Below are 22,515 nucleotides of genomic sequence, written 5' to 3' on the forward strand. Positions count from 1 at the left end.
CAGATGCAGCCTTCAAGTGTGACGATGGATAAGTTGACATCCCAAGCAATCTCTCTGTTCATGGCCAATCGCGCTCAGAATCTCGAATTGGCGATGGAAGGTCAGGTGATGGGGGACGTGCATAACCAACTCACACTGAATGCCCGCGCCTTTCCAAGATACACCCATCGATCACTGGGACTTGATGGTGACACAAACTATCGCAGCCATGACTGATTCACGACATGCTCTATCCCAAAATCAACGGACCGTATCGTGAATTGGTTCACGACGATACATCCGCTGGTAGCGCGTCCGAGGTAGTCTGCCTCACGAGCCAGCCTCACACACCTGAGTCACTCGGCGGCGACGACTCACAACAAGAGGCATCCAAGCACCAACTCACTTGAGGAGTCTACAAAAGCTTCACGCCCCAAAGGACCAGCCATAATCATGTCGCGTCCCATCTTCCTCTCAATACTAAAATTTCCATTCAGGATCCCTACCAAGCTCCCTTTCGCAAAAATGACAACCACACACAACCCCGTTGGGGCGACCCAAGCCTCGCCATCCTCATCACTGCCCCTCCCCTCCACACCCGTCTACTTCTGGCGCGAGACAGACCCGGACTCGGGCTTCCTCTCCCAATGGGCCCCCTCCCCGTTCCCGCACCCCGCCAACCCGTCCCTCGTCTTCCGAACCGCCGAGCACTACATGATGTACCGCAAGGCCGCCCTCTTCGACCCGTCCCAGGAGGCCGCCATCCTCGCCGCGACGCACCCGCGCCAGGTCAAGGCTCTCGGGCGCAAGGTCAAGAACTTTGACGCCGCGACGTGGGAGGACCGGCGCGAGGCCATCGTGACGGAGGGCACGAGGCTCAAGTTTACGACGGGCGCCGGGGCCGCGGAGCGGAGACGCCGGCTGCTGGCTACGGGCACGGGGGAGCTGGTCGAGGCGAGCCCGTTTGACCCCATCTGGGGCGTCGGGTTTGCGCCGCACGTTGCCCCGACGGTCGATCGGGAGGCGTGGGGGCTTAATCTGCTGGGCAAGGCGTTGATGGTCGTGAGGGACGAGTTGAGGGCGGCGGAGGGTCGGGCGGGCTGACTGGCAGGGAAAGGAAGGCAGGATGCTGGGGAGGAGGGGACGTCTGCGAACCAGCAGTATGAACTCTAGAGACCAAGATGCTGTTGAACATTGTACCAAAATTTGAACGCAAGCAACTTCGTCTCAGGCAAGCACATGAATATCAGATTCAGGTTTGGCTCAAAGGGTCGTTCCACCGAACGGCCTGGACTGGTCGCACTGACTGAACATTGTGAACCATGTGCTGCGACCCAGGACGTCAAACGGACGTCTGGCATCTTGATTAAAACAAACTGCTCGGCAGACGGCAGAGCCCTTGCCAGGTGTCTCGCAGGCTATTCAATATTCGTACAAGGTAGCCTCCTCGAGGCGAGAGCGGTGTTGGTTCTCCCCGGCCGCAGACCGCAGGCGGCAAGACTCCGCAGATAGTTGGTCCTTCTGTCTGTTTTCTTTCTCCTCCTCTCTGTGTCTGCATCGGCATCTGCTTTCTCCCAGAAATCGCCTTGTATCCCCCTCCAAAATGCCCCCGGTCTAGTTTTTTGTACATTATTGAAACATCAGAATGACAGAAAGTGTCACATCCAATCGCCAGCGTATGAGAGTGTTGGTGATCGAGCCGAGCCGAAAAAAGACAGGGCCGGCTCAGCGTCGATGATGGTGGTTTTCCCGCTTAGTAGTAGTCGCGTCCGCTCTTCTGCATCTCGATGAGCCTCCATCCCCTCGTCTCCGGGTTGCTGACATCGTCGGGCAGCCTTGTGATGCCGATGGCGTACGTCACCAGCTGCACCTTGTCCTCCATGCCGGCCGCGAGCTCGTTGGTCTTGGCGTTACGGTAGACGTGCACCTCCTGGGTACGGCAGGTGATGACAAACACGGGAATGTCGCCGGGCTCGAGCATGCGCGCCTTGGCGATATCGACGTGGCGGATATCGAGGATGCGGCCGTCTGACTTCATGCCGGCCTTGAGGTATTGCTTTGTGAGAGCGTCATAGACGGAGTACTGCGCCTCCGAGAGCCACAGCTTCAGGGTTGGGACGTCACCCTTGACGTAGGCGTCGAGGACCTCGGGAAGAATGTATTCGCGCAGCTCCGTGAGGAAGGGCTCCATCTTGAAGTTGGGATCCATCTCGCGGAACTTCTTGATGACCTGAGCCTGCTCGTTCTCGGCGAACCAACCACCGATGGTGTCGGTGATGCTTCGTGCTGTTGAGATGAGGGGGTTCTCGGACTCCTGGTAGACCTTGCCAGCGCTGAAGAAGCCCTGGACAACCTTGTTCTGGTCGCGGAAGTCTCTCCACGCCTCCTTCCAGGCAGCGTCCTTGTGAAGCGTGACGTTTGTGCCAGCCCTGTGACTGGAGTTAGCGAAATTCACGAGTTGGAAATGCGGAGGATGCCAGCGTACTCAGGGTCCTCAACAAAGTTCTCCGGCGTCTCGCCCCTGAGAGCCCTCTCAGCCTCACGCTTTTGCCTGCGCTCCTCCTTCTCTACCCAGCCGCCGTAACGCGAAGAGCTGCCATCATCAATGACATCTTTGACGTTCTTGTAGGCCTCGGTCTCACGGATGGGCTTGGTCGCCTTGTCGAGGGCATCGCCGGTGACGTTGGCGACCTTGCGAACACCCTTGACGGCGCTCGTGTCCCAGGTCCACGCAGCGCCCTTGCCAATGGCGCCGGCCGTCGTCTTGACAACGGTCGATGTTGTCTTGCCGATGGCGCCCGTGGTGGTCTGGTAGGCCTCGCGGGCCTTGCGCACGCGCTCGCTCTCCTGGAAGGTCTGGATCTCGCCAGAGAGGGCCTTGGTCGACTCGTTCCACTCCTTGGACTTCTTGAGCTCCGTGTTCATCGTCTCCATGAAGACCTGCCACGGTGTCATGTCACCGTGGGGCGGAGGCGGAGGGGCGTCCTCCTTCTTCTTCTCCTCCTGCTTGCCATCGCCCTCTTCGCCCTCCTTCTTCTTGTCGCCGGACGAGGCGCCCTCCTTGTCGGCTGACTCGGAGGACTTGGTGTTCTCCTCCTCGGCGGCCTTGGAAGCTTCCTCGGCAGGCTTCGTCTCAGCCTGGGGCTTCTCTTGTTTTTGCCATGTCGGCGTCGCTACGTGGAAGGAGCGGGCTGGTGTGGCAGAGATGAGGGGTCGGATCTCATGGGGAAGGAAGGATGATCGAAGAGTAGTAGGGCGAAGAGAGGAGGAGGAGGAGAGCTGTTGAGAGGAGGATTGTTGGATGCGGATGGAGGCGAGGCTGTCGGTGGACTGGAGACGATATGTCTGGGTCCTGCCAGTCGCAGGGGCGCTGCTACGAGCAGATGCCCTTGTCAGAGCATTAGGCGCGACGCTCCGTGAAGACCGGGCAAAAGAGTTCATGATGAAGTAAAAGCGTTCCGCCTCCCAGGTATGGGTGTTTGCGATGCGCAGGATAGGGAGGGGGCAGAGACGACTCGGTCGGGAGCGGAGAGGCAAGTACCTTAGACCGGGTGAAATTTGGCCGGATCAAAATTTGGGGCGCGACGAGGATTTCTGCGATCTCGGCTCCAGGCGGGCCGCGGCGCGGGCAGGGGGTCGAAGGTCGTGGAAGGGGACCCTAAAAGGAGGTATCTAGGTACCGTTGCTATTTAGCCGTGCTTCAGCCGGCTGAGGCCAGGACCACCAGCGACAGGACGTCCACCCCTGAAGTGGGCCAATCGGGACATGGCGTGCCAGGAAGCTGTTCGAAAAAATCCAGGTCACTCAAGCAGTATCGACGACTGGCCCTCCTTGACGCCATCCACGATCTGAACATCGACACATATCGGCGGCAGTGCAGCATCGTCTGTCGACCACACCCATAATAAAAATGAGCGGCCCTTCAGCAAGCCGCTTCCTCGCGAGGACGGCGTTCCAATCCATCGCCCGTCCCACCTCCATAACGCGATGCTCTCCCTCTCTCTGTCGGCCTCTCTCCCAAACCCCCAGCCGACGCGCCGATGACGCTCCCACGACAAAAGCCGGCTCCGATCTCCTCTCCTCTCTGTACGGCGCGCCCAACTCCCCGGCCGCGAAGCCCTCGACCCCCGCAGCGGCATCCGCAATCGCCGCGGGCCCGACCGACTCGAGCATGATGAACCTCTTCCGCAGCACCCTCGGCAAGGACGAGCAAAAGCGCACGCCCGCCGGCCTCGGCAGTGGCAAGGAGGGCTTCGGCGAGATCAAGGAGGAGGCCCTCGACGCCCTCGAGCCCTTCCACCTGCACATTTACTCGCACAAGCACAACACGCACGTCACCATGTCCAAGCCCGACCGCGGCGCCATCGTCTCCATGTCGTGCGGCAACATTGGCTTCAAGAAGTCGAGGCGGAAACACTTTGACGCCGCCTACCAGCTGACGGCCTACGTCTTTGAGAGGTTACGCTTCGCCGGCTGGGACAAGAAGATCAACCGCATCGAGCTCGTGCTGCGCGGCTTCGGACAGGGCCGTGATGCCGGCGTCAAGTGTCTCATGAGCCCCGAGGGCGCCGTGTGGAGGCAGAAGGTCGTGCGCGTGGCCGATTCGACGAGGCTCAAGTTTGGTGGCAGCAGGAGCAAGAACCCCAGGCGTCTGTAAGAGCGTCGGGCGCGTGTTGCAGCATGGTAGAAACGCGGGCGCAGGACGACTGGTAGTCGGGAACGGATGGACAATCAAATGTACAATACGTGTACAGCTGTACTATATACCAAAGAATTCAAAGAACTGTTTAGGGTGTTCTGGTTCCCCATTTCGCTCCCCCCACGCAACGCCGAACATGAAGGAAAGGTAACAAAAACAAAAACAGAGAACGCCAGCCTGATCTCGCCCACTGTGGTATCAAGGACCCGGAACGCCATTCACTTTGTATCCCCTCCCCCAAGTAGAAACCCTGTGCCCTGAATCACCATGATGTTATGGCCTCGGGGCTCTCTCTGATGCCGGCAATGTCCGACCGGCTTGATCCCGTTCAACTTGCTTTCCCTTGCCGCTGCCTCCGTGCCGTCTGTCGTCTTCGCTTCCCCATCCCGACTCTTGTCCCTCCTCGGGGCGTGGTTCACCGTGGAACCTAGGTGGGGACTGCTTGAGCATACGAGACCCTTCGTGCGTCCCGTCGTCCTCGTCCTCGTCCTCGTCCAGGAGCTCGCCGTCGACCATGTCGTACTCGGGCGGGTCGATCCATTCCCTCGGCACGACACAGGGCAGCGCAACGCCAATGCTGGCCGCGCGATTCAGCCAGCCAGGCCCGCTCTGGCCCGTCAGCTTCAGGCAGAGCTCCGACGTGAAGTGGTTGCAGTTCCGCGTGAGGAGGTTGTACGAGGTGCCCTGGAACTCCTTGGACACGTCGTCGAGGATCTTCTCAATCTCTTCCTCGGTCATAAAGGTGAAGCCGTGCAGGATCTCGCACTTGAAGGTGCCGCCGGGGGGCTCGGTCTTGGGGCTCGTCCAGTAGACGCCGGTCATGCCGCGGCGGTCGTGGCCGCCGTAGGCGTATTCGCGGCCGTTGATGACGACGCCGGAGTGGAGGAGGGAGGCGCCTACGGACCACAGGACGGTGGATAACCTCCCGGGCTGCATCTGTCAGTCCATGTACATGATGTGGATGTGCAGGCGGAGCAGAGGGTGGCGCATCGGGCTTACCGGCAGCAGGTCATAGACGTGAATGGTGACCTCGGTCTTGGTGAGGGACAGGGTTGATCGATGACGATTTGTGGATTGTCTTGCCGAGTTGGAGCGTTGCGGGCGAGTCGGAGGCATCTTGGGGGGTTCACAGTGGGTGGTAGGATGCAAGGAGGAACTGGCGATGCTGTTTCCTTGAAGCTTGGGGTGGAGGCCAACTACCTAGGTGCTTTAGGTAGGTAGGTAGGTACGCAAGGTGGAAGACGACGAAACGAGCGGGGCAATGGAGCGGGATCAGGCACAAAGATGAGAATCAGGATGAGCGTTTGTCAAAAAAAAGACGAAGGCTATGTACAACGGCTTTGGGTGAAGCCGGAACGTAGGGAAAGGGTCGGCTGATCTGGATGCGGAACACAAGGTGATGTAGGGTATTGGAGGTTGTTTGCGATGTCAAGGCTTGGATGCTGTCAGATGGCGCAGATGCGATGCGATGCGACCTTGTGACATGGGTCAGCAAAGCTCACGCTGGGAAGCTGGACGCAGGCGTGGTGAGTGACGACAACGGGGACGCGGGGTGACCTGGCCTGCCTGGCTGCATCCGGGGGCGGCATGGCACTGGAGCGCCCTGAAGCCCGCTAGAGCTGCCTGCACCAGAGCTGGTGACGGGCTTCAAGGCGGCCGGGGAGCAGGTTCCTCCAGGCGCCGGAGGGCTTCCTCAGTCCTCAGGCAGGCCGGCTTACCTCATCAGGGCAGCTGCAGCAGCGCCCAGGGTAGAGCTGCACACTTTGGTGGGGCACCGCAGGAAAATCCAAAGTCAAGATTCGCGCCCTCTGCCGCAAAAATTCTCTCCTCTGCCTTTTTTCCCTCATCCTGCCCATCACTGCACCAGGCTTCTCCCAGCCCAGATACCCAATCCCCTCTTTTCCTCCCCCCCCTCCTCTGGGTAAAAGGTACCCTACGCGGCCGCCAACTGGGGGACGGGTTCACACGGTTTGCGGCTGGTCACACCAGCCAGCCAATCCTTCACCACGACGTCCCTCCTCGCGCCCTCCCTTCCCTTCGCTTCTTTTTTCCCCCCTTTACACCCACGCGCAGCTAGCTCTGCTTTTCGTTACTGTACCGGCAACAGTTTCAGTCACCCCTCACCTTCAGTGCTTCGTTGCACTGTTTTGTATACCCCCTCCCGTTCCTACGCAAAGAAACGAGGATCCAAGATGCCTCCCAAGAAGCAGGTTGAGGAGAAGAAGATTCCCCTCGGCCGCCCTGGCAACAGTCTGAAGAGTGGAATTGTACGTTGTCCCCCCCCCATCAACCACACCACCCTGCCGCCGTCTGAAGCGAACCCCGCGCCTCCCACCATTTTTTTTTCCCCCTTTCCCTTGTACCCCTCCAAGCTTCGAGGCTGACCCCGCGATCCTCACAGGTCGGCCTTGCCAACGTCGGCAAATCCACCCTCTTCCAGGCCATCACCAAGTGCAACCTCGGCAACCCTGCTGTAAGTCTCTCTGCTGTCCCCGTCGCCCCGTGGACCTCCAGGCTCATTGATTGACCAAGGTGTAGAACTTCCCCTACGCCACCATCGACCCCGAGGAGGCCCGTGTCATCGTCCCCGATGCGCGCTACGACTGGCTGTGCGAGAAGTACAACCCCAAGTCTCGTGTCCCCGCCAACTTGACCGTCTATGACATCGCCGGTCTGACCCGCGGTGCCTCGACCGGTGCTGGTCTCGGCAACGCCTTCCTGTCCCACATTCGTGCCGTCGATGCCATCTTCCAGGTGGTGCGCTCCTTCGACGATGCTGAGATTATTCACGTCGAGGGTGACGTCAACCCCACGCGTGATCTGGACATCATCAGCGAGGAGCTCCGATTGAAAGATATCGAGTTCGTCGAGAAGGCTCTGGAGGCCCAGAAGAAGAAGACTCGCTCTGGCGGCCAGAGTCTCGAGATGAAGAAGATGATTGCCGAGCAGGACACCATCCAGAAGATCATCGACTGGCTGAAGGACGGCAAGGATGTCCGAAAGGGCAACTGGTCCCCCAAGGAGGTAAGCCGCAGACCATTTTTCTTTTCTTCCCTCGCAAAACGAGCCATCCCCTGGCGACTCGCATGATGATAAAGGACCCGAGGTCCGACTTATAACCCAGCTCGTCGAATGCCTCACAATAAACGCAGAGTGCATACTGAGATAAAAAATCATACTGACTTTCGAGTCGCAACACCTCTCATGATATTGGTTCACGGATTGTATCGAATGATCACTGACAAGAAGCTCTTTCAGGTCGAGGTCATCAACCCTCTCTTCCTCCTGACGGCCAAGCCTGTCGTCTACCTCGTCAACCTCTCCGAGCGTGACTATGTCCGCAAGAAGAACAAGCATCTCCCCAAGATCGCCGAGTGGATCAAGGAGAACGCCACTGGCGACCCCATCATCCCCATCTCCGTTGCCTACGAGGAGCGCCTCAGCCGCTTCGAGACTGAGGAGGAGTCCCTCGAGGAGCAGAAGAAGGTCGGTGCTGACTCGGCCCTTCCCAAGCTCGTCATCCAGATGCGCAAGTCTCTCGACCTCGGCAGCTTCTTCACGACCGGCACGGACGAGGTCAGGCAATGGACCCTGCGCAACGGCACCAAGGCCCCTGGCGCCGCCGGTGTTATTCACACCGACTTTGAGAAGACGTTCATCCAGGCCCTCGTCTACAACTTCTCCGTGCTGAAGGAGCTCGGAGACGAGTCCGAGGTCAAGGCCAAGGGCAAGGTCATGACCAAGGGCAAGGATTACGTCGTTGAGGATGGTGACATTTTGCTCATCAAGGCCGGCGCGGCCAAGGCGTAGACGTTTTCATGACGAACATGAGACGCGAAAAAGCCGATTGAATGAAATTGATGAAGACTACAACTTGTCTCTTTTTTTGGTGAATGTGATTATTTATGCTTGGACTGGTGCTCCCGAACTGAAGCAGTGTGAGATCCCATTGGCGGCTTACAAGGTGTCTTCCATCCCAGACGACCAGCGCCACATCGAGCATCAGGTATCGTGCGCCTGGAAAGCATCAGAAGCCAGGCCCGCCATCCGTCCATGGCTTCCCCACATACTCAGACTTCTCCCCGACACACGTATCCCGCAGCGCAGCCTTCGCCTCGGCACTGTCCGCCGCATAACACGGCAGATCCCCCGTGTCGCCCGTCACGCCGTCACAAATGGCAATCGCAGGCCCGCCGCACGGCGACCGCACGGCAAAGTTGCGGAAGCGGATATTGTCGCACACGGCGTCGGGGCTCGTCGAGCACGTCAGCTTGGCGACGGCACGGCCGCGGATCCCGCGCGTCGAGCCCGTAAAGTTCTCAAAGAGGACGTTGGTGATGGACATGCCGGCCGGGTATGCCTCGCAGGTCTGGGCATTGATCTGGTTTGTTCCTGTCAGATGGGGGCTTCCAGAAGGATTCCACGCCAAGGGGGGGGGGGGAACGGATGAGACCTACATTCCAGTAGCAAGAGTCGAGGAATGCGACCCATTCGTTGTTGGCGTTCCAGAAATTCCTGGCGGGTCAGTCCTAGGCATGTCTCAGAATAGAGACGGAGGGGACGTACCGGAAAGTGACATTGTTGACGTAGCCGTGGCCGGCGGTCGGTCCGGCCCAGACCTTGATGCGGCTGCCGTGCTGTGGGAGGTGTCAGCGGGAGGCGGTCTTTTTTTGTGGTTGGAAAAGGGGCTGGCGCACGCCGCCGTTGAGCATCCAGACATTCTCGATCACGACGTCTTCGACGAAGGACATGACACCCTTGTGTTCTCCCAGAGAACCGAGGGACTGTTATCGTGAGTGACGCGAGGTCCACCAAAAAGTGGGCGAATACGTACCTGGCCGTGTGTGCCATTGCAGTACATGTGGTTGACGTGAATGTTGGTACCGTTTGATTTTGGCGAGAAACAGTCGTCGCCGACGTCGACCCAGACGCGCTCAACCGAGACGTCCCTGACGTTGAGGGAGTTGAAAAAGTCCGTGTTCGCAGGCCGGACAGTCTGGTCTCGTGGGCGAGCAGTGCAGGAGACATCGCGGTAGGAGATGCCCTCGGCTGCGCCAACCACGTCAGTGACAATCCTCTCGCTCACGAGTAGCGTTTGGTGGAAATACTGCGTTCGATCAGCTGGTGCCAGATCGGACCATCTTTGAACTGGATCCCTTCAATCTGCACATTGGCGGCGTCTCCTACATAGAAGAGAATGGGCCGGGCATAGGTGTAATTGTTGTCCGCGGGGAGGTCAAGCTCGCCGAACTCACGCCACCAACGCTCGCCGTTGCCGTCGATGACGCCGTCGCCGTAGATTTTGAAGTTCTTTCCGCCCCATTTCCCTACCTGTTGTTAATGTAGATGACCGTCTCATGCCTCGAATCGTACTCACAAAAAAGGAGATTTGTCTGGAAGGGGTGCTTGAACGCCGTAGCTTGCCATTGAGGAACGTTGTCGGTGAACTTGACATGTGCTTAGTCTGATATCTGGTAAACCAAAAGACCAGGAGAGCCCACCAAGATCTTGCCGTCCAGACGGACGTGGATGTCGTTGAGGAAGGTCAGGTCCAGTGGCTTGCCGATGACGAAGAGCTCGTCTTTGGGCAGGTGAAGCAGTCCGCCATTGTTGGCCTGTTTAATTCCCTCCAGAAAATCATCCGAAATGTCGTCAGTATCGTGCTTAGATGGGCGTATCCTGGTCACTTTGCGACAATCGCCTTTCGTACTCCGTGCTCGATAGGGATGCTTTGCTCGGAATTCCTCGAGAGATCGAGGCACACCAGCTGGTAGCTCTATGGCAAGAGATGCATTGCTGAAGAAGGCAAGGAGTGTTACAGCAACTTTTGAAAGATGCATGATGAAATTAACACGAAACACAACTTCGTGCGTCTGGCAGTAACTTCAATACCTCCTTGCGAGACATCTTGGTGCACCAGCTTGATACTTTATACCGAGTTCACACTTTTAGATGCGGAGGACTCTAATGCATTGCTGATCTACTCTACGTTGGGAGAGATGCAGCAAATACTCCGTGAGCACTAGAGAGACCAGTTTGGAGCTCCTTACGTCTAGTCTGCGGGGCAGAAGAGAAGATGATCTAAGCATCGATACGGATGAGTAGCCTAGGCATCATGCATGTTCTCCTGTCTCTGGCCATCCACTTGTCGTTGAGCATCACATCAAGTCTTTTCTCTCCCAAGTTCAAGAGCACTCCCCCGCTGCCAAGACCAGCATGCCGATGTAACCGCAAGACGTACATGGGGGTCATTGGTGGACTCGAAAACAGCGAGAAACCCCGCCGGATGGTCCTGAAGGATCGCCCTTGCACGAGACGGCTCGGATATACAAGATCAGGTAGTATCGGCGCGCCAGGTTCAAGATGGGTCTTCTCGGCGCTCCAACCCGGATTTTGCGGGGTGCGCTGTCGGCGCGTGTTGACTACAGACTGATGATGAAAGCCTTGAACGACCCTTCGCTTTCCACCGCAATAAGGTTCATACACGACCAGTGACCTTTTGCCGACTATCGTATCGCTGTCTCTTCTCTCTAGTGCCTCCCTCTGCCTGACACGGAAAGACAGCCTACTTTGAGCCGGCCAAAGCCTGAACAGCAGACTGGAGGGCCGCCTTGTCGGCACCACGCACCCTCTCGACGAGCCCATCACCAGAGAGAACGACAGAGGGGCGACCCTTAAGGCTTTCCACCGCGACACCGGCAGGTTTGCCGTTCCGGAAGATCACAAAGGTCGGCATGGCGGAGACGTCATAGCGACTCGCAATGTTCTGAACATGGTCGACATTGACCTTGGCGAAAGCAAGCTTGCCCTCCAATGCATGATTGTCGGCCAGCTCCGAGAAGACTGGGGCGATGGCGCGGCAAGGGGGACACCAGTCGGCGTAGAAGTCGACGACAACGTTGGATGTCGAGGACAGGAGGGCGTCAAACTCGGCGGCGCTGGCGACCTTGAAGACTTTTCCGGACGTCTCGGGAATGGGAGAGCGGTCGGCGAAGACAGCCTTTGGGGGCGTGTTAGTTGATTCGAGTCACGAGGATGGACATCTCGACCAGGGCGGTTCATAGCGCACACCAAAAGGTGGATAATGATGAGTGTGGTGGACAGGACATACTCTGTAAGCTGCGAACAGCACGACCGCGAGGATGATATATGTAAGTGAGATCATACTGAGTTGCGCAGCTGGTATCGGCGAAATGCGATCTCTATATATCAGGCAGATGAGATGTAAAGCGAGGGCCTTTCCAACAGGTTGAGGCAAGGCTGGGCGACGCTCAAGATGACGATAAAAGATAAGGCTGTCGCAAGGTGGAGCTGTGAGCAGCGCCTCTTTGTCACGTGGGGAAGGTTGCGTCGGTGGACACCAAGCACCAAGATCTCGTTCGCCACCCTGGCTGAAGATGCACAGCGATCCATCCTTTCCATCCACCGCCGGATCATTCTGTGTGTCACCCTGACCAAGTCTCGGGCATTGGGCGTGCATTCTGCCACCATGCACAGCATCTGCTATAGACTTACCCTGACCGACTTACGCTGACTTACCTCGCCATGCCGAAAGATCTGCCGTCCAGGACCGACATCGCTTACCAACCTGTTGATCCGAGTGGCCCACTATGCCGTCCCCAGAGGCTTCTAGACCGTGATGGGTTTAGCGACAGCCCTGGGCGCGGGTTCCGGCCATCTCGCAATCCCCCCACACGTTCTACTCCAGACGACAACCGGCAGCATCGCGTTCAGGCCGAGACGCCTGCTGGTCAACTCATAAGGCTGGTCTCGTCGCTGCCTGGAACGTGAGTGAAGACCTTGTTGCAGCTCAAGTCCAGCCAAGGCGTGACCATGAACCTCTCTGGCGAGAAGACTGTGGCCGGTGAGATTGAGACGAATACGAGTGAACCCGGACACACCAACACCACCGCATCACCGCGTGGGAAGAAGCTGTCGACATCTTCGGACGCCGAGCCCTGCCCACCAGTGGAAGACGGACCGATCGAGAGCAATGGCCCTCCTGCGCTGCCGTTCTCCAAGGCGAGAGCAATTGTGCTCGTGGCCACCCTCGCGGGCGCCAGTTTCATGAACGTCCGTCACCCCTTTTGGCCATTGTGAGGATAGTGACTGACTCTTTCAGACCATGTCACTGCAAGCCGTCGTCATCATCTTGCCTGCTATCGGCTCTGACCTCGACATTCCCGAGCAGCGTCTGCAGTGGATCGTCTCGGCCTACTCTCTCGCCTTTGGCTGCTTCCTGCTGCTCTGGGGCCGCATCGCCGATATCTACGGCAAACGCCTGATCTTCGTGGCTGGCTCTGCCTGGGCTGCTGTCATGACACTTGCCAACGCCTTTGTCCCCAACGAGATTGCCTTCAACTTGTTCCGTGGTCTGCATGGCCTCGGCGCCGCCGCCAATGTTCCCACAGCTATCGGCATCCTCGGCACCACGTTTCCGCCTGGCAAGGCGAAGAACTACGCCTTCAGCGCCTACGCCGCCGGTGCACCCTTGGGTAGCGTCTTTGGCAACCTCATCGCAGGTTTCATAGCCCAATATGCTGACTGGAAGTGGATCTTCGGCGTCAAGGCTATACTCGCCGGCATGGTGGCCGCCGCAGGCTTTTTCGTCATCCCACCACCGCCGCCGCCCCCACCGTCGCTCGAAGGCCAACCGAGCAAGATCAAGCAGTCGGTTGATTGGATCGGAGGCGCTCTCATCACCGTCGGCATGCTGGCCCTGCTCTATGCCCTGACCGAGGGCAACGTTGTCGGTTGGGATAGGCCCTGGATCCCCGTCATCATTGTCGTATCCCTGATCATCATTGCCGTTTTTGTCTTCTGGCAGCGCCGCCTAGAAAAGAAGGGCGAAAGACCTCCGCTCATGAAGGTCTCGATTTTCAAAAACAAGCGTTTCAGCGCCGCCATGGTCATCATGGGCCTGTTCTTTGCCTCGTTCAACAACTTCCTCGTCTTTGCGACCTACTTCTTCCAGGACTATCAGGGCCTTTCGGCACTTCAGACCACCATCCGTTTCATCCCCACGGGTGTCGTGGGCATCGTCACGGCATTCGTCGTCGCGCTGCTGCTGTCCCGCGTGCCAACCTATCTCCTGCTCGTATTCGGCAACGTTTCCATGGCATTGGCCTGTGTGCTGTTCGCCATTCCGATCCCCTCGAACACGACGTACTTTGCCTTTGGGCTGCCCGCCATGATTCTGTCCGTATTCGGTGCTGACACGGCCTGGCCGTCCCTGACGCTGTTCACCTCCAAGTCCCTGCCGCAGGAAGACCAAGCCCTCGGCGGCGCGCTCATCAACTCGGTCGGCCAGATGGGCCGCGCCATTGGTCTGGCGATCAGCACGGCCGTGCAGACGGCCGTCATGGCCAAGGCGCGCGGCGTGCCTGTCATGGACGTCGGCGAGACGAAGCCCTGGGATGAACCCTCGCTGAAAGGTCTGCGGGCCGCCAACTGGATGAATTTTGGGTACGGCGTTGCGTCGCTGCTCATCGTGTTGTTTGTCTTCCGAAGCTCGGACGTTGTGGGCAGGGCGGAGCCGCCAACGGCGCGTTCCGGCGGCGAGGAGGGAATCGTGAATGAGGAAGAGACGAATGCTGAGAGGAGGAAGGCGTAGAGAAATGGCAGGATGGATGAATATTCCACCAGGCGGAGCAAATGCGACGAAACACGGGCGCCGACAAGCGACTCTTGACTTGCAAACACGATTATAATCAGCAACGTTGACGAACGATGTTCACCGAGGGGCTTGGAAAAGCAGAACAAACCATGAAGCACCGAGACGCATGACACTGAAAAGCAACACCACAAAGACAGCCATGAGCAGAATGCGGCGCCAGCCAGACGCTCGGCCAGGATTCACGTCCCTGATCAGGGACCAACCTCTATTCAGAAGGCCAGGCCTGGATAGTGGCCGTGGGGGAGCCCTCGCGCGCCCCGCAACATCCGCCATGAACCCACCCTTCGCTCGACTCCTCAACAATCACCGGTGAGGTGGCCGAGTTGGTTATGGCGCCAGGTTAAGGTCTCCTTAACAGATTTCCTGGTGGGGCAACCCGCGCGAGTTCGAGTCTCGTCCTCATCAATATTTCCTTTTTGCTGCGAGTGTAGCATGTAGGATTTGACTTTGATCATCGTGAGATTGCGTGGCGCGGGTTGCGCTGGGATGGTGATTTTTGCGCGATCCACTTTCGGCGGATGGGATTTTTATTATGGAGCTTTAGGTCTGGAGCCTCAGGTTTGAGGTTTGAGGTTTGAGGTTTGAGAGACGACTCAGGGGTATGACCAGCTGGTCGGGGACATGTATATCAATCAGCAATGGGCACCCGGCTCGTCTCATTGATGAATGAATTAACTGTCTAGATTTATGCTTTTTGATAATGATGCTGTTCCATAATAATGTTTCTAGAGACTGGCCTTCGGATTACCTATTAGTTCCTGTCGCGCCAGTGACCTCAACTGCTTCGATCCAACAGAAAAAGAAACCCCAAACTCCTTGTACGCCTTGATATACCTTTCCCTTGTCTATGCAGCGGCAACCTTGTAGCTCAATTCGATACGAGACTTGTTCAGAATCATCAAGGACAAGCTCGTCAACGTGGCGCTTGTCAGAAGCTCCAGCACCTGCAGATGAGCAAGAAGCTCCTTACTGATCCAGTTGCGCAGCTCAATGGCGTTCAACGAGTCAAGGCCATAAGCTGTCAGCGTGGACGCCGGATCCAGATCGCCGGGCTGAACCATGAGAATCGCCGAGAGCTTCTCAATGAGGCCCTTGACAATGGCCTCCGAGGCCTGGTCCTCACAGCCAGCTCGAGACACGACCTGGTGGATGGACGCCGCCTGGCCGGAGCCCTGGCTGCTCGTGCCAGCGGCCGCCAACAGGTCGGCGAACCTGGCATCGGCAGCGGGGTACGGCGGCCGGGCGCTGTCGTCAATGTGCAGGCCCGTCAGGACGAGGCCGTCGCACGACGCCGAGGCCGTGCCGCTGACGGCCGCCGTCAGCAGGGCGAGGAGCTCGGCCTCGTTGGCCGTGCTGCCCTTGAGGTTCTTGAGCACGAGCTCGCGGCGCTCCTCGTTCTCGGCGAGGTAGCCGACGTTGTCCATGGCCGGCAGCGCAATGGCCGTGCCGGCGAGGCCCTGCTGGCGTCGGTGCTGCACGAGGCCCTCGAGGAACGTGTTGGCCGCCGCGTAGGCGGCCTGGCCCTTGTTGCCGACGACGCCGGCGACGGAGGACAGGGCGATGAAGAAGTCGAGCTTGGTGTCGAGGAGCGACTTGTGGATGTTCCAGCCGCCCGAGACCTTGGACCGCATGACGGCGTCGTAGTCTTCGAACGTGGTGTTCTCGAAGAGCATGTCCTGCGCAGAGTGTGTTAGCCATATTTCTCAAAATCAGACCGGTCAAAAAAAGGGGCTCTTACTCGAAGCACCATCGTCGAATGGATGACGCCGCGGATGGGCGGCAGCGTCGCCAAGCAGTCTTGGACGAGAGAGTCCACGCTCGCTGGGTCGGTGATGTCGCAGGCCCGAACGTGAATTTTGCAGCCGAGCGACGCCAGTTCTTGCGCGAGGTCGTCCGTCTTGGCGTTGCTTCCGCTGCGGGAAACCAAGACGACGTGGCCCGCATCGTTCTGCGCCATCCACTTGGCCATGGAACGGCCGAGGCCACCTGTGCCGCCAAAGATGAGGTACGACGCATCCTTTGCGAACTGCTTCTGTTTCGTAGCGCGGTGCGTGGCCTTGACCTGCTCGTCGGCGCCTTGGGCAATGATCAGCTTGCCCGTCGTCTTGCCACCCTGGAGCAGCCTGAGGGCCTTCTCGACATCGGTGATGCCCATGACCGTGATGGGGTACATGGTATGGAGCGCCTCGCGGCCCATGGCATCCATGACGGCGTTCATGACCCGGCCCATAATCTTGGGTCGCTCCCCAGCGAGCACGGTCAGGTCCACCGAGCTGAAGAGGGCGTTGTTCTCGAAACGGCGCATCTCGAGACGCGTGTTGGACGTAATGTCACGCTTGCCAATCTCGATGAACCGGCCAAAGTGGGCAATGCAATCCCACGTCTCGCGCAGGAGCTCGCCGGCCAGGGAGTTGATGACAACATCGACACCCTCGCCCTGCGTGTCCCTGCGGATCAGGCGGGCGAAGCCAGCACTGCGGCTGTAGTAGATGCGGTCCTCGGGAATCCCGTACTTGTCCATGATGAGCTGCTTCTTGTCGACGCTGCCCACGGTAGCGAAGATCTCGGCACCAACCATCTTGGCGATCTGGATGGCGGCCTGGCCGACACCGCCCGCGGCGGCGTGGATGAGGATACGCTCGCCCTCGGCCAGGCGCGCGATATCCATGAGACCGTACCACGCGGTGCAGTAGGCGACGGGAATCGAGGCACCGACCTCCATGGTCATGTTGTCCGGCATCTTGGCCGCGCTGGTGAAATGGCAGCGCGCAAAGGTGCGGTAGGCACCCCTTGGCATGGCGCAGACCCTGTCGCCGACCTTGAGGGCCGTGACGTTGGATCCGACGCGCGCGATCCTGCCACTGCACTCCACGCCGATGTAGGGGCTGGCAAGCTGGCCCATGGAGATGACGACATCCTTGAAGTTCATGCCCGTGGCCTCGACGGCAATCTCGACGTCGTCGGCGGCGAGAGGCTCGTCCTCATCGTCCTTGAAGTACAGCGTGTCCAGTGCTCCGGCACGGCCAATATCGAGCTTGAGACGCCTCTCGGGCTGGGCAAAGTTTTGGAGGTAGGGGGCCGACACGTTGGTCTCGCGCTGGACGAAGAGGTTCATGTTTGCGTCCTCGACAATGCGCGGCACGGCGAGCTCGCCATCGACCTCGGCGAATTCCATCTCGGGCGTGGCCGAGTTCTCCCCGCCCACGAGCTTCTCGAAAGCCTGCACAATGAGTTCAGCTTGCGACGCCACGTCGAGGCGAGACTCCGGATCCAGGTCCAGAAGCGACGCCGGCTTGCCGATCTCCGACCGGATCGTTCGCACGAAGCCCTGGGCCATGCTGCGATGAGGGCTCTGCGCGTTCTTGAGCGCGCCCGAAACGACCCACAGGAAGCTCTCGCTCTCGAGCGCCATGCTCTGCACCTGCTTGAACGTCTCCTGTGTGGCGTCGGACAGCACGGAGCCGTCGAGGTCCTGAAGGTTGAGGCAGACCTTGCCAGCTGCGCTGAGGTTGGCGAGAGGGCTGACTTCGGGGGCGCGGCCGGTTTGGGCCTCGACCGAAGCGGCCACGGCGCTGATGAGAGGGTCGCTCTCGGGGCGCTGCGTGATGAGAACGACGGGCGCGTTGAGCGTGAGCTTCTTGGCCGGCTGCTGCGTGCTGCCGCTCGCGACGGTAGCCGCCTCTTGGCTGGCGGCCTCCTCGGCCAAGGACTTCCACTCGACCTTGTAGCAGAGCGGCTTGGTCTCAAGGTCGCTGCTGCTGTCGTCCTTGATCGGGCTGACCTCGAAGCCCTTGACCACGATGGCGGGGATCGAGGCGTCGCTCGACTCCAAGGCATGGATGCAACCCTCCATGGTCTTCGGGTTCCGCAAGTCGCTGTGTCCGTTCACGACGACTTGGTAGGGGGTGCCCGCCGTGGAGTTCATCAGCTTGTTGAGTCGCATCTCCTTGATAGCCGAGGGCATGTACAGGCAGGGCATCTCGCCACGACCGGCTCCCAGGACAACAAAGATGTGCTGGAACAGGAGATCGATGAACGCCGCGTTGAAGATGGACGGGGCCTCGTACTTCTCGGGCATCGAAGCGCCAGTGTCAGGCACCACCACCTCTCCGAGTCCGTACCTGAAATCGTCGCAAGCCTGAAGGCTCAGGATGTTTTGAAGGACGGGACCGTAGCCGGCTCCAAGCTTGCGAAGCTCGTCGTAGAAGAGCTGGGTGGGGATCTTGCTCTTGCAAACCTGCCTGGCCTTCTCCACCGTGTCGGTGACCTCGTCGCGCAGCGAGGCGCTGATGGGGTTCGACTGCTCTCGCTTGGTGACCGAGATCAAACCGCGAGAGTGCTCAACCCAGCCCCTGGATTCATGGTAGGAGTGGATGCGGAACTCGTCCCACTTGTCCGAGTAGGAGCGAGTGCCTTCGCTGAACCGCTTGATGCTCAGGATGACCTCGTACTCCTCGCCGTCAGTCAAGAGGAAAGGTCGCATAACCTGCATCTCCCTGAGGCCGAACTCGTCAAATTCGACACCACGGATGGAGGCCAGCTGAGCAGCTGCTTCAACCGCCATGCTGATGAAGCCAGAGAACGGGAATGCCGTCAGGTCTTGCATCCTGTGGTCTCGCAGCCAGGGGATGTCGTCCGTTCGGATCATGTTCCTCCATGTCGGTTCCATATCATTCGAGAGGTTGGTCAGGGCGCCAAGGAGATCATGGCGCGCAAAGGGCTTGAGCCTGTGCTGGCGACTGACCCGGCTCTCCCTCCAGTACTTCTGTCCCGACCATGGGTAGGGCATGAGGTCGGAAACCAGCTTGGGCTTGGGATCCTTCTCCGAGTTAACGGCAGCCATATCCAGGGTAACGCCCTTCTCGAAAAGCTTGCCGGCCAGAGTCAGCGCAGAGAACGTAGCGTCCTCGTTGCGCTTCAGTGAAGGGACGTAGAAAGCCTTGCTGGCCTTGTCCGAGCCAAGAGACTTGAGAATCTGCTTGACAGGTCCCTCAAGCGCAGAGTGCGGGCCCACCTCGACCACGATGTCAGGCTGATCTTCCAGGAAGAGCGCCTGCAAAGCAGTCGAGAAGAGCACGGGCTTCGTGAGGTTCTGAACCCAGTACTGCGCGTCCAGATCCGCACCACTGACAAGCCTCTTCCCGTGAAGGGACGAGAAGAAGGCCACTTTGCCAGTGCTGCTGGCCTTGGTGTCCTGGATCGTCGACAGGTAGTGTTCAGCCACGTTCTCCATGTGGACAGAGTGATAGGCAACGTCAACCATCAGCTTGCGGTTGAATGTGCCCTTCTCTTCGAGGCGGGCAGCAAGCTCGTCGATGGCCTGCGCGTCACCCGAAATGGTGACCGACGAAGGCGAGTTCTCGCACGCGATACCGCAGTGTCCGGTCTGAATCTCCTGGATCATCTCACGGGCTGTCTGGGCGCTGCAACCAGCAGCCAACATGGCACCGCGCAGGTCTGCGTGCTTGGCCTTCAGTCTCAGGACAGCCTGTCCTCGGTGGAAGGCAGCAGCAATAGCGTCCTTGAGGTTGATAGCGCCCGCAGCGTACGCAGCCGCGATCTCGCCGCTGGAGTGTCCAACGACAGAAGATGGCTGGACGCCCCAAGACCTCAACAGGTTGGTGAAAGCCAATTGAAGTACGGTGCAAGCCGGCTGGCTGATGTGAGCCTTGTTGATCTGCGAGTGCTCCTTGTCCTTTGTCAATTCCTCGATCAGGGAGAAAGTGGCTCCGAGCTTCTTGAGCTCCTCGTCCGCTTCCTTTACCGTCGAGGCGAAGACGTCGTGAGACACCATCAGCTCACGTCCCATGGCATGCCACTGCGCGCCCTGGCCGGTGAAGACGAAGGCGATCTTGGGGGCTCGCAGAGCCCTGATGGGCTGAGCCGCCGGGCTGTTCAGGGCACGGGTCAGATCACTGGCCGAGGACCCAACCACGGCCGTGCGCCAGGACAGCTGGGAGCGGCGATGGGCGAGTGTGTATGCCAGGTCGCGGAGGAGCTCTCTGTCGAAAAGATCGGGATGCTTCTCGAGCCAGACGCCCACTATAGCCTTGAGACGGCCCACGGCGTCCTTGTCGTTGCCGGACAAGACGACGAGGCGAGGTCCAATGTTGGACTCGTTGTAGCCTCTGGCGAGCGTCGGAGGCGCCTTCTCGAGCACGCAGTGCGCGTTCGAGCCACCGAATCCAAAGTTGTTGACGCTGACGAAGCGCTTGCCCTTGGGCCATGGACGCAGAGATACGGGGACCTTCATGTTCCATTCGGCGAAGGGGATGCTCTCGTTTGCCTGGCGATAGTTGACGTTGGGCAGGATGAAACCCTTTTGAAGCATCAGGGACGCCTTAATGACTGCGACGAGGCCGCTTGCCGGCTCAAGATGTCCGATGTTAGACTTGACAGAGCCGATGTAGAGAGGATGGCGGGGAGTTCTGTCTTCGTTGAAGACTCGGTGGAGAACCGTAGCTTCGATGGGATCTCCGACCTTGGTGCCGGTACCGTGTGCCTCAACAAAGCCGGTGTCTCTCGGGTTGATGCCGGCCTTGGCATAGACCTCACGGATCAATTGTTCTTGAGCATCGGCAGAAGGAGTTGTCATGCCTTTCAAACACTGTCAATGACATTTCCACGCTGCGTTGAATGAGGCACACTTACCGACTGTCTTGCCGTCTTGGTTGACGCCCGTGTTGACGACGACGGACCAAACCTTGTCGCCGTCTTTCAGAGCCTGGTCAAGAGGCTTCAGGATAACGCAGCCAGTGCCTTCTCCACGCGCGAATCCAGACTTGGCGCGGTGGTCAAAGGCAAACGTGGCTCCCTTTTCGGAGAGCAAGCTGGAGAAGATGTCAGAGAACTGTCGTTGCTCGTTTGGTTAAGCTCCGACTTACCGGTTGGTCGACAGGGACACAACATTGGCCGGCTGGATGTTGAGGTGCGACGACGCAACAAGGGCTTGCTTAGTCTCCCCTGAGCGAATGCTCTGCACTGCCTGGTGCAGGGCATGCAAGCTTGAAGAGCATGCTGTATCAATGGCAAAACAAGGACCACGCAGGTCGAAGTAGTGGGAGATGCGGCCCGCCTGGACGCCTTGGTGATTACCAGTGGCATCGGACATGGGCACAGTGTCGAGGTCTGTGAGAGACCCAAGACCATAGTCGGGGGGGGACGCGCCAACAAACACGCCCATGTTGGTCCCGGCAATGCTCTCCTTGGGAATACCGGCATGCTCTAGTGCTTCATAGGTGCACTCAAGCAGTTGTCGCTGCTGAGGATCTGTTGATCTCTGTCAGTCAAGCCGTAATAGCAGCTAGCCACAAAGGGCTGTAAATGGTTCGCAAAACGTACCCATGGCACTAGCTTCATTGTTGGTAATGTTGAAGAAAGGTGCATCGAACTTGGCGATGTCCTCTTTGAGAAAGTAGCCGCCTATGCTGTTGAAGCAGCCCCTCTTCTCGGGGTTCGGGTGCCAGTATGCTTCCTTGTTGAAGCGATCCTTGGGGATTTCGCCCCAACCGCTGCGAGCTCTGCACATGAGCGTCCAGAAGTCGTCGAGTGTCGAGACTTCACCGGGCAGCCGGCACGACATGCCAATAATGGCCACGGGCATCAGAGTAGGCGCCATTGCGAAAATGATAGTAAGGTAGTAAAAGTAACGACAGTGCGATAAACGAGAAAGAACGATGCAAAATCGAGTGAACTGATGAGATGCTTAATTCAAGACTGTTGCCATGAGAAACCCGCGTTGCTAACTTATAGTTTTTGATCGACATACGATCCATCAAGTCTGCATGGCCTTCGCAGCATGACAAATGTAGAATGTCCATGTTGTGGACGCAATCGGCCAAGACCAGGCACATTGCTCGACATCGGTCTTCCTCGCGGCCTTTAATCCGGAAGCAGAGTCGATTCACCGATCGACGTCCTGCTTTCGCTTGACGCACAACGCCTGAGCTGAATGGAAGGACCCATCCCATATCTCGGCGTGATTTTCGGTTCGATGAAGAAGCTTTAACGATGAGTCCGTATGAGACATTGTGTCAGAGCCTCATCACCTCAACCCCTGACAGTTGATGGAAACGTTCTTTCGAAGCCTTCTATGAGTGAGACAAGGCGCCCGGGCCAGGTAGCGCGCCTGACTACCGGCAGTTCAGTGAGACAACAGCAC

The 22,515-nt window shown here is 58.6% G+C and overlaps 9 protein-coding genes and 1 non-coding gene across 10 annotated transcripts; 5 read left to right on the forward strand and 5 right to left on the reverse strand.

The window, feature by feature from the left end:
* Positions 1-504: 504 nt before the first annotated feature.
* Positions 505-1,083, forward strand: IRG-1_2 (Infection Response protein; the record flags this gene model as incomplete). Its single annotated transcript, XM_028641391.1, has 1 exon — positions 505-1,083. The coding sequence occupies one exon, from the start codon at positions 505-507 to the stop codon at positions 1,081-1,083; it is 579 nt and encodes a 192-aa protein (XP_028494601.1).
* Positions 1,084-1,732: 649 nt separating this feature from the next.
* On the reverse strand, positions 1,733-3,420 carry TIM44 (protein translocase subunit; the record flags this gene model as incomplete). Its single annotated transcript, XM_028641392.1, has 2 exons — positions 1,733-2,408; positions 2,465-3,420. 2 exons carry the CDS (start codon positions 3,418-3,420, stop codon positions 1,733-1,735), a joined length of 1,632 nt encoding a protein of 543 aa, XP_028494602.1.
* Positions 3,421-3,889: 469 nt separating this feature from the next.
* Positions 3,890-4,636, forward strand: D7B24_007281 (uncharacterized protein; the record flags this gene model as incomplete). The annotated part of the gene is made up of 1 exon (XM_028641393.1): positions 3,890-4,636. One exon carries the CDS (start codon positions 3,890-3,892, stop codon positions 4,634-4,636), a length of 747 nt encoding a protein of 248 aa, XP_028494603.1.
* Positions 4,637-4,951: 315 nt separating this feature from the next.
* On the reverse strand, positions 4,952-5,794 carry D7B24_007282 (uncharacterized protein; the record flags this gene model as incomplete). The annotated part of the gene is made up of 2 exons (XM_028641394.1): positions 4,952-5,608; positions 5,678-5,794. 2 exons carry the CDS (start codon positions 5,792-5,794, stop codon positions 4,952-4,954), a joined length of 774 nt encoding a protein of 257 aa, XP_028494604.1.
* Positions 5,795-6,870: 1,076 nt separating this feature from the next.
* Positions 6,871-8,488, forward strand: OLA1 (Obg-like ATPase; the record flags this gene model as incomplete). The annotated part of the gene is made up of 4 exons (XM_028641395.1): positions 6,871-6,945; positions 7,080-7,151; positions 7,217-7,702; positions 7,937-8,488. The coding sequence occupies 4 exons, from the start codon at positions 6,871-6,873 to the stop codon at positions 8,486-8,488; spliced, it is 1,185 nt and encodes a 394-aa protein (XP_028494605.1).
* A 217-nt stretch (positions 8,489-8,705) lies between these two features.
* D7B24_007284 (uncharacterized protein) lies at positions 8,706-10,518 on the reverse strand (the record flags this gene model as incomplete). Its single annotated transcript, XM_028641396.1, has 8 exons — positions 8,706-9,059; positions 9,136-9,193; positions 9,245-9,315; positions 9,376-9,462; positions 9,513-9,727; positions 9,787-10,005; positions 10,056-10,125; positions 10,180-10,518. The coding sequence occupies 8 exons, from the start codon at positions 10,516-10,518 to the stop codon at positions 8,706-8,708; spliced, it is 1,413 nt and encodes a 470-aa protein (XP_028494606.1).
* Positions 10,519-11,243: 725 nt separating this feature from the next.
* On the reverse strand, positions 11,244-11,843 carry D7B24_007285 (uncharacterized protein; the record flags this gene model as incomplete). The annotated part of the gene is made up of 2 exons (XM_028641397.1): positions 11,244-11,678; positions 11,790-11,843. 2 exons carry the CDS (start codon positions 11,841-11,843, stop codon positions 11,244-11,246), a joined length of 489 nt encoding a protein of 162 aa, XP_028494607.1.
* A 668-nt stretch (positions 11,844-12,511) lies between these two features.
* On the forward strand, positions 12,512-14,291 carry D7B24_007286 (uncharacterized protein; the record flags this gene model as incomplete). The annotated part of the gene is made up of 2 exons (XM_028641398.1): positions 12,512-12,751; positions 12,801-14,291. 2 exons carry the CDS (start codon positions 12,512-12,514, stop codon positions 14,289-14,291), a joined length of 1,731 nt encoding a protein of 576 aa, XP_028494608.1.
* Positions 14,292-14,662: 371 nt separating this feature from the next.
* On the forward strand, positions 14,663-14,759 carry D7B24_007287. Its single transcript has one exon. It is a non-coding gene; the product is annotated as a tRNA-Leu (tRNA).
* A 440-nt stretch (positions 14,760-15,199) lies between these two features.
* VAT1L (Type I Polyketide synthase) lies at positions 15,200-21,972 on the reverse strand (the record flags this gene model as incomplete). Its single annotated transcript, XM_028641399.1, has 5 exons — positions 15,200-16,030; positions 16,093-20,951; positions 21,006-21,184; positions 21,239-21,623; positions 21,696-21,972. The coding sequence occupies 5 exons, from the start codon at positions 21,970-21,972 to the stop codon at positions 15,200-15,202; spliced, it is 6,531 nt and encodes a 2,176-aa protein (XP_028494609.1).
* Between the last annotated feature and the right edge of the window lie 543 nt (positions 21,973-22,515).

The sequence above is a fragment of the Verticillium nonalfalfae genome (assembly GCF_003724135.2).
Source record: "Verticillium nonalfalfae strain VnAa140/NRRL 66861 chromosome Unknown scaffold_57, whole genome shotgun sequence".
Taxonomy (NCBI): Eukaryota; Fungi; Ascomycota; class Sordariomycetes; order Glomerellales; family Plectosphaerellaceae; genus Verticillium; species Verticillium nonalfalfae.